The 13562-nt window shown below is 46.8% G+C and overlaps 1 protein-coding gene across 4 annotated transcripts in view; it reads left to right on the forward strand.

Moving 5' to 3' along the window:
- The window catches only part of LOC138945758 (patatin-like phospholipase domain-containing protein 4), an 85988-nt gene that overhangs the window by 59025 nt on the left and 13401 nt on the right, over positions 1-13562 (forward strand). For all 4 annotated transcript variants that reach the window (XM_070317266.1, XM_070317267.1, XM_070317264.1 and 1 more), the window contains exon 2: positions 999-1669. In XM_070317266.1, the coding sequence (XP_070173367.1) occupies positions 1010-1669 (660 nt within the window). In that variant the 5' untranslated portion in view covers positions 999-1009. The remainder of the gene's footprint in view (positions 1-998; positions 1670-13562) is intronic.

The raw sequence follows: 13562 nt of genomic DNA on the forward strand, positions 1-13562 counted from the left end.
AAACAGTGTTTTATTCAAAGACAACTTTACAAAGCCATGAACAAATGTGTTTTTATAAAGGAGCACAATGAATAGGCTTAGGCCACACAAAAAAATAGGTGTGGTTACGGTAACATAGCCAAAAAAAATAGGGTAGGAAGGTAGGCAATCACTTTTTTTTTTAAACTTTTTTTTCTAATGTGTACAAATTAAACCTACTTGACAGGGAAATAAGTGTGCGACTCAGGCGCTTTCGCTTTCATTGCGTTTTCTGCACTCGTTTTCTTGGTTTTTGTGGGTTTTTTTTGTGACAAATGTAATAAAAAGTTATAGGGTCGGCCCCTAAAAATAGGGTAGGTCGGGTTACCGTAACCACACCTATTTTTTTTTTAGGCCTTATGGATGCGCCGATGTTTTCCGTCTGAAAGCCATGTAAATGAAAGGCATCTGTACAGTTAATTCCGTGACTTCAAACGTATGTAAAATGACTTGTTACGCAGGTTCTGCAGGACTGGAGTCTTAAATTCCAGTGAATTCTGAGCTATGAATTTACAACGCTAAAGTTCAACATTGCCCGACCGTGTGTGTGGCGTCAGCTACTCTCTCTTCTTTGCGCCTCTCTCTAATTAGCTGCAATGGTATGTTTTGACCGTATGTGTGTGCAGAGCGGTCTGTATCATGGCGGGGAATTTTAGCACTTGTAGCGACCCAACTCAGCCTGTAAAAACAATTATAATTGTTGGTTGCAGCAAGTGAAGGACTTTAAAGTCAGCGACGTGAAGTGCAAAGCTCACATTTTGCACGCGGTTGCTGTAATGTGTGTGTGATTTTCTTGTTCTTCTTGTGTGTGGGTTTAGTGAATGGTTTTGTGCGGTTTTGTTGAGTTTTGTTTATTTGCCTTGATCGTAGGTTTTTATTGTTGTTTTTATGTCTGTATTTTAAATTGTTTGTTGCTTCAGAAAACTAATTTCATCGTGGTAAAAAAAACTAATCATTGTCCCTGCTCTCTGTGTCTTCAGCTGCCGCAGACATGAGCACAGTGGAAAGGACGACAACTCCTGTCTCCCTTGACGGGCCAAGGGAAGCAACTGTGCCCCGACGCATCAACAGGAAACACAGATCTAGATCAGCCGACACGCTGAGAACGAGATCTGCAGAACAGCTGACTACCGCGCCTCACCACCAGTGTGAGTTAACTCGTGTACAATCCGCTTACTCTCACACCACTAATCTTCATCCTCAGCAGCAGCATCATCACAGCAGCAGCAACAACGACCCACACAGACTTTACCACAGCGAGCAGAACATCCATAATTTTCAGCACCACTACCACGAACCTCCCAGACGACGAAGGAGACATCACAACCCACCTCGACCTCACAAACACAACAACAACGAATCTCAATCCCAATCCCAATCTCAATCTCAATCCCAATCTCAGTCTCCATCCCAATCTCAGTCTCAGCGGTCTCTGAGCCGGTCCGAGTGCGAGCGACTGTGGCGAGAGATGCAGACCAACCTGTCGTTCTGTGGCTGCGGCTTCCTGGGCCTCTACCACCTGGGCGTGGCGTCATGCCTGGTCAAGCACGGACCAAGCTTTCTGGCCCGACTGGACAGAGTGGCCGGAGCCTCGGCCGGAGCTTTGGTCGCCGCCCTGCTGGTCACTGCGCCAACACAGCAACATGTCCAGGTAGGCTTGATGGGAGAAAAAAAGTGTGTGTGTTGTGTGTGTACGTGTGTGTGTGTGTGTGTGTGTGTGTGTGTGTGTGTGTGCGAGTGAGTGTGTGGCTGTGTGTGTGTGTGTGTGTGAGTGTGTGTGTGTGTGCGTGTGTGTGTGTGTGTGTGTGTGTGTGTAGAGGGGATGCATTTATAAAAATCCATGATACTAAATGAAGATAGTGGCGCGCGCATGTGTTTGTGTGTGCGTACCTACGTGTGTGTGTGTGTGTGTGTGTGTGTGTGTGTGTGTGTGTGTGGAAGGATTGCATTTATAAAAGTCCATGGTACCGAAAGAGGATAGTGGTGCGGAATGCTGTTTTCTGACCTTATTAGAGAATCTGTCAACTATAACTGAAAACAAGTCGCGTAAGGCGAAAATACAACATTTAGTCAAGCTCAGTCAAACTCACAGAATGAAACTGAACGCAAAGCATTTTTTCCGCAAGACCGTACACTCGTAGCATCGTCTGTCCACCGCTCGTGGCAAAGGCAGTGAAATTAACAATACAGAAAAGCGCGGTAGCGGTTGCGCTGAGGAGGATAGCCCGCTTTTCTATATCTCTATTCTTTTTAACTCTCTGAACGTGTTTTTAATCCAAACATATCATATCTATATGTTTTTGGAATCAGGAACGGACAAGGAATAAGATGAAATTGTTTTTAAATCGATTTCGGAAATTTAATTTTAATCATAATTTTTATATTTTTAATTTTCAGAGCTTGTTTTTAATCCGAATATAACATAATTATATGTTTTTGGAATCAGAAAATGATGAAGAATACGATAAACGTAATTTTGGATCGTTTTATAAAAAAAATAATGTTAATTACAATTTTCAGATTTTTAATGACCAAAGTCATTAATTAAATTTTAAGCCTCCAAGCTGAAATGCAATACCAAAGTCCGGCCTTCGTCGAAGATTGCTTGGCCAAAATTTCAATCAATTTGATTGAAAAATGAGGGTGTGACAGTGCCGCCTCAACTTTTACAAAATGCCGGATATGACGTCATCAAAGACATTTATCGAAAAACTGAAAAAAAGGCTGGGGATATCATACCCATGAACTCTCATAAAAAATTTCATACAGATCGGTCGAGTAGTTTACTCTGAATCGCTCTACGTACACACACACACACACACACACACACACACACACACACACACACACACACACACAGACAGACAGACACACACACACACACTCACACACACACACATACACCACGACCCTCGTCTCGATTCCCCCCTCTATGTTAAAACATTTAGTCAAAACTTGACTAAATGTAAAAACCGGCACAGTTGGCCCAGTGGTAGGGCGTCCGACCCGTGATCGGTGTCACAAACTCTGCCCAAGTCCAGCCATGAATTATTTGTAATTCGTGCATGAGCTGGGTTTCGTGCGGTTTTGGCTCAGATGGGTGCCTATACAGAGACTCAGTGTGTGTCCGTGGCTATGGACAGCCAATCGCGGGAGTGTATTCACGCACGTGGGGTTGCGTGATGCGTGAACGAGTCACAGGCTCGAAGGTCACTGCTGTGTAAAACTGTGAAGAGAACGGATGGTTGATGTGAATGCTCTATCCGGCCGACCGGCGTGTTGATGTTTTATTCGACCCCGGAGACAAGTTGTGTTCCAGCTGTCTTGGTGTGGCTTCAAGGGTTCTACGGGTGGTCAGTCCTCGAACGGCAAGGTGTGTTGAAATTCTGTAGTTTTTCTCTCCTTCCGTGCTCAGGGTCAAAATTTGTTGGTTCGGTAGTGTGTGTGTATGAGAGAGTTTTAGTTTTTTAGTTTCCTGGGTTGGTGTCATTTTATGTGTAGGGTGTCGGGGGTAGAAAGGGGAGAGGGAAAATGGGAAACAAGGGAAAGGGGGTGGACAGTTTTTCAGTGTGCAAGAAGTAGGAAGGACGAGAGAGGGAATCTAAATTTGAAGATAAATGGAGTCCCCTTGGCACAAAGGACCTGTGCTGAAATGGCTCAAGCACAAGAAGTGGGGAGAGCGAGTAGGCTGGTGGAGAGAAGAAAAGAGGTGTCAGCAGTTGCTGCGAGTGAACTCATGTGTGGGAAGGATTTATTTTTATGGAGGGTGTATTTAAGGTAGAGAGCGTTAATTCCAGAGAATAGTCGTGTAGTAGTTGTTAGTGCGGAAATTTGGAGACGAGGTACGGGAGGTTTTAAACGGGAGTTCACTGTCAAGACAGAAGACGGGGGGTTGGTTGTAAATATGTGACGTCATCACGGTTAGAGAAAGAGGGAAGAACGAGGTGCCACTATGTAATATGACTTAAATTCATAAGGGGTAAGAGAAGTGGCGTTGTTTGTGAAGGGGCTGCTTGTAAATGGTTGGGTCAAATAATGAACTAGGAATTGTTGATTATGGGGGCAGCCATGTTGTATTGACTTTGTGAAATGGGAGTTGTAAATACTTTGTACATTTATATTGATGATGGTGTCTTTACAATTGTATAAAAGTAAAGACTATAATTAGGTATTTAAGGGAGTGAAAATTGTAAGAATTATTACATAATTGGTCATGTTGGGACTCTGGTATTTTGATAATGATGTTGTGGTTAAAGTTAAATGGTAACTTTGACGAGATGGCCAGGGTGGTTAATTAAGTAGTTAATTATGGTAATTAATGAGTAATTAAGTATTGTTGGAGGAACAAGTAGTTATACTTGGCTTTGTTCCTACAACAGCGTTCAAGCATAGAAGCGTGGCTGTGGGCGAGTCCAAGCCAGGAGAGACGAACGACACAGGGAACAGCATGAGTTTCCGGGTGCAAGAAGCTTCCGGCTCTATACCCGGGAGGAAGGCGTGTTGTTGGTGGAGTGTTTGACCACCGGTGTGTCGCAAGTGTGAGCTGTGGAGGTGAGGTGGCCCACCGTCAGTGGGTAAAGTGGTGGAAGGTGCTGGCATGCTATTGCCACGAGCAATCTGTGCACAAGAATATATTATGGCATCTGTGTGCCTCGAGTTATGCAGCTGTGGCTTCACTAAGCATTGTGACCTATAAGTGAATTTAAACATATTAAAGACATAAAGATTGTGCAAGTGTTAGAAGAAACCAGGTAGAAATTGATTATTAATTAAATATTAGGTTAGAAATTGGGTACCAGGCCTGGTTATTACATTTCAACGGGACTAATCTGGAGTGTCTTTGTTTTTTTCTTTGAGCAACGTTGATTTTGTGGATCGGCGAGATGTGAACTGGACTTGGTTGTGAAACGTCATGATCATTACGCACGAAGAGAAAAGTATGTAGTGATATGGTAATTTGTTGTTATGAAGTAAGGTTGTTACGTGGTGAATTAATGTGAATGTGTTATTGATGAATTAATGTTCGTACCATTTATTGTGTTGAAATAAGTGGAAGATTCAACGGGACTAATCTGGAGTGTCTTTATTTTTTATGTTTTGTTTTGAGCGACGTTGATTTTTGTGGATCGGCGAGATGTGAACTGGACTTGGTTGTGAGACGTCATGATCATTACGCGTGAAGAGAAAGTTATGTAGTGATATTGTAATTTGTTGCTATGAAGTAAGGTTGTTACATTGTGGATTAATTTGAGTGTGTTAGTGATGACTTAATGGTCGTACCATTTATTGTGTTGAAATAAGTGGAAGATAATTGAGAGTCTTGTTATTTAAAGTTAAGTTAATTAGTATTATTGGTGGCTGGGCCTACTGGTTTCATGTGTAGCTGCGTTTGGCGTTGATCGTATGCATCAAGGTTGAAGGCAGTGTAGCAATAAACGTAGGTAGTCCCTATCACGAGGTATTAGTGTAAATGTAAGTGAGAAATAATAGTTAGTTAATAAATAACGGGGTTAATTGATTACTGTAGGTGAAGATAAGCGGATTTTGAGTTGAGATAGATTTATAAAGAGACTTCTTGATTTTTCGGGATCAGGGAATTAAGGTGATAGGTGGTAATATTTAGGGATATTTACAGTTCTTTTAGTATCAAGTTATAAATTCTCATAGCCAGTTTGTTTTGTTAAACTTTAAGATAATTCTTCCTTCTTCATCTATCTTTGATTTTGAGCGATTGTGATTGGATGTGAATGTGAATGCGAGGTGGTCGTGTGTGTAAATAATAAACTTTGGTTTGAATGTTGCCTGGTTGTGGAGTCAGTGATTAGAGTAAGAGTGGTTGACTGTGTCTGAGTGTTTTGTACGTTAAAAGGTATTCCTATACCTCTCCCAAAACTTAGGGGAGTTACAATGGTGGCAGCGGTGGGATAGGAGTTTCATTTCGGGGATTAGGAAGGGTTTAGATAGCATCGGGAAGTAAGGGCCGTGACTCGTGTGAATCAGTTGTGAAAGGGTATGAATGAGGACTAGCGTGGGCGGTTGGCGGGCGACTTAAAGGCTTTAAGCCTGGGTGGCTATTTTGACCCGGTAGAGGAAGGAGAGAGAACGAGTGAGTTTGCGCACACCTGGGGTCCGAACTGATCACTCGGATCTCACTCTACCAAGGTTGTCAGCTAGCTGTTTGGGTAAGTTCTATTGTGGTTGTGCTTTGTATTATTCTGTCCGTGTTTGTTGTGGGCGATCAATTTTGGAATTGGGGTCAAGGTGAGGTTGGTTTGTCAAGGAGATGTCGAATTTAGATCGGGATGAGCGTCAGTTGAGGCGGGCGGCTAGGATGGAGGAGAAGGTTCCAGCGACGTCTGCGTATGCATCCCTGGTGGTGACCCCTCCTCGGTTTACTGTACCAAGTGGCGGTGCGACGTTGTTGGCTACGGGTGGTACGCCGGGTGCGATTTCTACGCCGAGGACGGAGAGGTCTTTGGTGACGCCAGGATTGTTGGGGCAGAGGTCTGTTGGGGCGCAGCGTTTGGCGATGGGGTACGGTGATGGCCAAGCTATAAGGGGAGTGTCGCCGATCATGGCCCAAGGTTCTAATGGAGTTGACGATGAGTCGGTAGACATGGAGTTAGCACGGTTCCGTAGTCAGGGTGAAAGCTTGGGTTTGCAAGGGGCGACGTTGGCCCAGTTTGTGATGGCCCAAGTGCGCAGGGAGGCGGCTATAGTCGAGGAGAGAGTGGTGCAGGCGAAGTTGCGGAAGGAAGAGCGGCGACAACGCAAAGAGGAACGAGAACTTCAGGAGAAGAAAGAAGAAGCCCGACGTAAAGAGGAACGAGAACTTCAGGAGAAGAAAGAAGAAGCCCGACGCAAGGAAGAAGAAGCCCGACGTAAAGAGGAACGAGAACTTCAGGAGAAGAAAGAAGAAGCCCGACGCAAGGAAGAAGAAGCCCGACGTAAAGAGGAACGAGAATTTCAGGAGAAGAAAGAAGAAGCCCGACGCAAGGAAGAAGCGGCCCAAAGGAGAGAGGAACGGGAGTTCCAAGAAAGGAAAGAAGAAGCCCGACGTAAAGAGGAACGAGAACTCCAAGAAAGGAAAGAAGAAGCACGACGCCAGGAGGAAGAAGCCCGGCGCAGAAATGAGGAAGAGCGACGCCAGGAGGAGCGGCGCATACGGGAAGAGGAACTGCAAGCAAGTGAGGCGAGGTGGAAAGAGGAGTTAGCTCTGCGCACAGGGGGAACTGAGAGAGACCCGAGTTTCGACAAATACCGGGTAAAGATGTCCTTCTGTGATGATTCTGTCAACATTGACGACTACCTCCTCCACTTCGAGCGAACAGCGACTACGCACAGGTGGAGCAGGGCGACATGGGCAGGTCGATTAGCAGACCAATTGAAGGGTCGCGCAGAGAGAGCATACCTACGGATGACTCCCGAGGATGCCAGCGATTATAATATGCTCAAGGTTGCGCTGTTAGAAGAGTTCCATCATACTCCAGAACACTACCGTCGGGAATTCAGAAACATCACAAAGCAAGGGGACGAGAACTTTGTACAGTTTAGTCGTCGGCTGCAGACCATGTTGGATCAATGGATCGCGATGTCACAATGTGCGGGAGACTATGACCGGCTGTATGACCTGATCCTGAGAGAACAGTTGATGTCAAATTTCCGGGGTGAGCTGTTCCAGTACGTCAGCGATAAAAAGCCAGATACAGCCAAGGAAGCGGCGATGTTAGCGTTCACTCACTTGGAATCAAAACGGGACGCCAGATTGTTCAACGCAAAACGTAACATCGGGGGCCAAATGGACGATGAGGAAAAGAAAAAGGAGAAGACTACAAGCAACGGGGGTACCAAGACCGGAGTGGAATCGGGGAAACAGGCAGAACAGTCAGAGGGCCAAGTGAGGCCAGTAGAGGGCAGCAGGAACAAAAAGACGAACTGGAATCGAGAATACAACAGTCGAGTGATATGTCACCGGTGCAATAAGACGGGACACATTGCCAGGGAGTGTACTGCGAACGCCTGCATGACGACCGAGCAAGATGACCAGACGAAATCTTCCGAGCCGTCAGAGCCGTTGTGCAAAGACTGCGAGAAAATTCCATTTCGGCCGATGGGAAGGTGCAAAGTCAACGGGAGAGACGCAATCAGTCTACGTGATTCAGGGGCAGACAAGACCATGGTAAAGGCTGCATTTGTTAGGCCTGAAGATTACACCAACGGGACAGTGCACGTAGAGTTTGCCGACTTAGACTGCACAAAGACGTACCCCTTAGCATGGGTTGACGTAGAATCGCCGTACATCTGTGAGAGGATTCTTGCCATTGTGAACGACAACATCAGGCCTGACATTTTCCTGGGAAACCTGGCCCAGCTTACGAGCGGAGACTGGGTGGAAATATCGATGTATCCCAGACGGGCGTTGTGTGCAGCAGTGACAACCAGAGCACAGGCTGAAGCAGGGGCACGGCCGGTGAAACCGGTGGTGGTGGTGCAGATTGAAGGGCTGCAAGTGACTCCGGATCAGCTGAAAGTCTTGCAACAGGAAGATGAAACACTAGTGCGCGCAAAACGACTGGCGAAGGAAGGGAAACAGATACAAGCAGGAAAAGGCATGGTGGAGTTCAAGATGTCTCGTGGGATACTAAAGAGGGTTTATCGGGAGAAGAAATTGGAGTGTTCACAAATATGCGTTCCCAGATCCTTGAGGAAAGGACTACTCAAGTTCGCCCACGACACACCCATGGCAGGACATCTGGGAACCAAGAAGACCCGCGAACGTCTATGGGCAGATTTTTATTGGCCAGGCCTGTGCGAAGACGTGCGACGATACTGTCAGTCCTGCGACCGATGCCAAAAAGTCACGCCGAAGGGACGAGTTGCCAAAGTGCCGCTTGGGCAAATGCCTCTGCCCAATGCTCCATTTGAGAAGGTGGCGGTGGATTTGGTGGGGCCGATCAAGCCGGCAGCTGACAGTGGGGCGAGATTCATCCTGGTGATGGTGGACTATGCGACGCGCTACCCCGAGGCTGTGGCACTTAAGTCCATCGAGGCAGAGAAGGTGGCTGAAGCGCTGTGGACAATGTGGACGAGGTTGGGGATACCCAAGGAGGTCCTGTCGGACCAGGGTGGACAGTTCACCGGGGCCGTCATGCGAGAAGTTCACCGGTTGCTCGCCGTCAAGGGACGAACCACTACGCCGTACCATGCGCAATGCAACGGCTTGGTTGAAAGGTTTAATGGCACATTGAAAGCCATGATCAAGAAATTGTGTGTGGAGGACCCTAAGACATGGGATCGGTTTATCCCAGGTGTCTTGTTCGCATACAGGGAGGTTCCGCAGGAAAGTACTGGGTTCTCCCCATTTGAGTTGCTGTACGGCCGTACGGTGAGGGGACCCATGGCCATCTTGAGGGATCTCTGGACAAAAGAAGGAGAAGATGGGAAGGAAGCGCAGACTGCGTCCGAGTACGTGTTGAATCTCCGGGACCGAATAGAAGAAACATGCAAAATTGCTAGGGAACATCTGTGTGAAGAAGCAGTGCGCCAGAAGAAGCACTACGACCGCGGGGCCAAACGCCGAACCTTCGAGGCTGGAGATCGCGCTCTTCTACTCCTGCCTCTCAAGAAAAACAAGTTGGAGATGGCTTGGCGAGGACCCTACGTCGTGGAGGAAAGAGTGGGCGAGTGTGACTACCGCATCAGGATAGGGCCCAAGCAGAAATTGTTCCACGCCAACATGCTGAAGAAGTATGTGGAGCGGCCTGCAGCGATAGCAACGGTGTGTGTGGTGGATGAAGGGGAGGAGTGGGAAACAGTGCAATCATCTCACGAAGACATTCCGTTGATACCACTGACGTCAGAAGAAACGATCGAAGATGTGCACTTGGATCCAGAGACGCCAGAACTGCATATAGGGATCAAGGAAATCCTCAAGGACAACAAGGATGTCATCACTGATCTGCCACGGAGGACTTCGCTGGCAGAGTGTAGCATGCGGTTGGCGCATGACGAACCAGTTAGGGTCCGTCAGTTCCCCTTGCCATTCACGACGCGGGACATTATCGCCAAAGAAGTCGACGCGATGTTGAAGATGGGGGTCATTGAACCGTCGGTGTCCCCATACAGCTCTCCAATCGTGATCGTGGAGAAGAAAGACGGAAAAAAGAGGTTCTGCTCCGACTACCGCCGTTTGAACAAGATAGTGGAGTTTGACGCCGAACCTATGCCAAACATGGAGGCCATGTTCGCCAAGCTCAGCAAGGCGAAATATCTATCCAAGATAGATCTGGCAAAGGGATACTGGCAGATCCCTATGGCGGCAGAAGACAAGCCCAAGACCGCATTCACAACACCGCAGGGGTGTTACCAGTGGACGGTGATGCCGTTTGGGTTGAAGACGTCAGGAGCCATCTTTTCAAGGATGATGAGGAGTCTGTTGAGCCCTCTCGACATGATCGAGATCGACAATTTCATTGACGACATATTGGTGGCAACTGAAACCGTGGAGCGTCATTTGGAGTGTCTCAGAGCTTTATTCCAGCGGCTGCAGGAAGCATCGTTGTCAGCTCGACCATCCAAGTGTTACTTGGGGTTTAAACGCCTGGAGTACCTGGGACACATGGTGGGAAATGGAATGATTCAACCCGAGGAAGGGAAGATGGACAAGATAGCGAAGATGCCCAGGCCAACAACAAAGCGGCAGATCCGATCCTTCCTAGGACTAGCCGGATTCTACCGTCGATTTGTGCCGGGTTTTGCTGACATTGCACTTCCGCTGACAGACGCAACCAAGAAGTCACAGCCCAACAAGGTCATATGGACGAAGCCTATGCAGGTGGCCCTTGATACGCTGAAAGTGAAGTTATCCACAGAGCCGGTGTGCAAGCTGCCGGATTTCTCCGTGCCTTTCACTCTTCGCACAGATGCATCCGGTGTTGGGTTGGGGGCGATGCTACTCCAAGACCAGGGGAACGGGATGCAGATGGTGGCCTGTGCGAGCAAAAAGTTGCTGCCAGCAGAGCGTAACTACAGTACCATCGAGCGCGAGTGCTTGGCGGTGGTGTGGGGGGTGCGGAAGTTTGGCCCGTACCTCTACGGAAAACCTTTCTGCATTCAGTCCGACCACAAACCCTTAGAGTACCTGGAGGGGTTGAAGGCGACTAACAAGAGGTTGATGCGGTGGGCGTTGGCTCTGCAACCCTACATGTATACCATCCAGGCGATTCCTGGAAGAGACAACGTGGGGGCCGACTTGCTCAGTCGCTCGGAAGAGTAACCAGATGTGGGAAGCATTGAACCATCAAAATGGACTGATTTTGGTGGGCTGGATCATTTTTTGCAAGTCCATGGATGTCAGTAGAGTTGGGTAGTGTTTTAGTTCAGTGGGAGTTGTGGTTGGATTACACGTTTTAGGATTCCTGGCATTGGTCAGAGGTGTGTGATTTTTGGTTCAATACAGGGTGTTTTGTACTTGGGTGGGGGGTTTGTCACAAACTCTGCCCAAGTCCAGCCATGAATTATTTGTAATTCGTGCATGAGCTGGGTTTCGTGCGGTTTTGGCTCAGATGGGTGCCTATACAGAGACTCAGTGTGTGTCCGTGGCTATGGACAGCCAATCGCGGGAGTGTATTCACGCACGTGGGGTTGCGTGATGCGTGAACGAGTCACAGGCTCGAAGGTCACTGCTGTGTAAAACTGTGAAGAGAACGGATGGTTGATGTGAATGCTCTATCCGGCCGACCGGCGTGTTGATGTTTTATTCGACCCCGGAGACAAGTTGTGTTCCAGCTGTCTTGGTGTGGCTTCAAGGGTTCTACGGGTGGTCAGTCCTCGAACGGCAAGGTGTGTTGAAATTCTGTAGTTTTTCTCTCCTTCCGTGCTCAGGGTCAAAATTTGTTGGTTCGGTAGTGTGTGTGTATGAGAGAGTTTTAGTTTTTTAGTTTCCTGGGTTGGTGTCATTTTATGTGTAGGGTGTCGGGGGTAGAAAGGGGAGAGGGAAAATGGGAAACAAGGGAAAGGGGGTGGACAGTTTTTCAGTGTGCAAGAAGTAGGAAGGACGAGAGAGGGAATCTAAATTTGAAGATAAATGGAGTCCCCTTGGCACAAAGGACCTGTGCTGAAATGGCTCAAGCACAAGAAGTGGGGAGAGCGAGTAGGCTGGTGGAGAGAAGAAAAGAGGTGTCAGCAGTTGCTGCGAGTGAACTCATGTGTGGGAAGGATTTATTTTTATGGAGGGTGTATTTAAGGTAGAGAGCGTTAATTCCAGAGAATAGTCGTGTAGTAGTTGTTAGTGCGGAAATTTGGAGACGAGGTACGGGAGGTTTTAAACGGGAGTTCACTGTCAAGACAGAAGACGGGGGGTTGGTTGTAAATATGTGACGTCATCACGGTTAGAGAAAGAGGGAAGAACGAGGTGCCACTATGTAATATGACTTAAATTCATAAGGGGTAAGAGAAGTGGCGTTGTTTGTGAAGGGGCTGCTTGTAAATGGTTGGGTCAAATAATGAACTAGGAATTGTTGATTATGGGGGCAGCCATGTTGTATTGACTTTGTGAAATGGGAGTTGTAAATACTTTGTACATTTATATTGATGATGGTGTCTTTACAATTGTATAAAAGTAAAGACTATAATTAGGTATTTAAGGGAGTGAAAATTGTAAGAATTATTACATAATTGGTCATGTTGGGACTCTGGTATTTTGATAATGATGTTGTGGTTAAAGTTAAATGGTAACTTTGACGAGATGGCCAGGGTGGTTAATTAAGTAGTTAATTATGGTAATTAATGAGTAATTAAGTATTGTTGGAGGAACAAGTAGTTATACTTGGCTTTGTTCCTACAACAGCGTTCAAGCATAGAAGCGTGGCTGTGGGCGAGTCCAAGCCAGGAGAGACGAACGACACAGGGAACAGCATGAGTTTCCGGGTGCAAGAAGCTTCCGGCTCTATACCCGGGAGGAAGGCGTGTTGTTGGTGGAGTGTTTGACCACCGGTGTGTCGCAAGTGTGAGCTGTGGAGGTGAGGTGGCCCACCGTCAGTGGGTAAAGTGGTGGAAGGTGCTGGCATGCTATTGCCACGAGCAATCTGTGCACAAGAATATATTATGGCATCTGTGTGCCTCGAGTTATGCAGCTGTGGCTTCACTAAGCATTGTGACCTATAAGTGAATTTAAACATATTAAAGACATAAAGATTGTGCAAGTGTTAGAAGAAACCAGGTAGAAATTGATTATTAATTAAATATTAGGTTAGAAATTGGGTACCAGGCCTGGTTATTACATTTCAACGGGACTAATCTGGAGTGTCTTTGTTTTTTTCTTTGAGCAACGTTGATTTTGTGGATCGGCGAGATGTGAACTGGACTTGGTTGTGAAACGTCATGATCATTACGCACGAAGAGAAAAGTATGTAGTGATATGGTAATTTGTTGTTATGAAGTAAGGTTGTTACGTGGTGAATTAATGTGAATGTGTTATTGATGAATTAATGTTCGTACCATTTATTGTGTTGAAATAAGTGGAAGATTCAACGGGACTAATCTGG

This window comes from Littorina saxatilis, linkage group LG13 (genome assembly GCF_037325665.1).
Source record: "Littorina saxatilis isolate snail1 linkage group LG13, US_GU_Lsax_2.0, whole genome shotgun sequence".
Lineage (NCBI taxonomy): Eukaryota > Metazoa > Mollusca > Gastropoda > Littorinimorpha > Littorinidae > Littorina > Littorina saxatilis.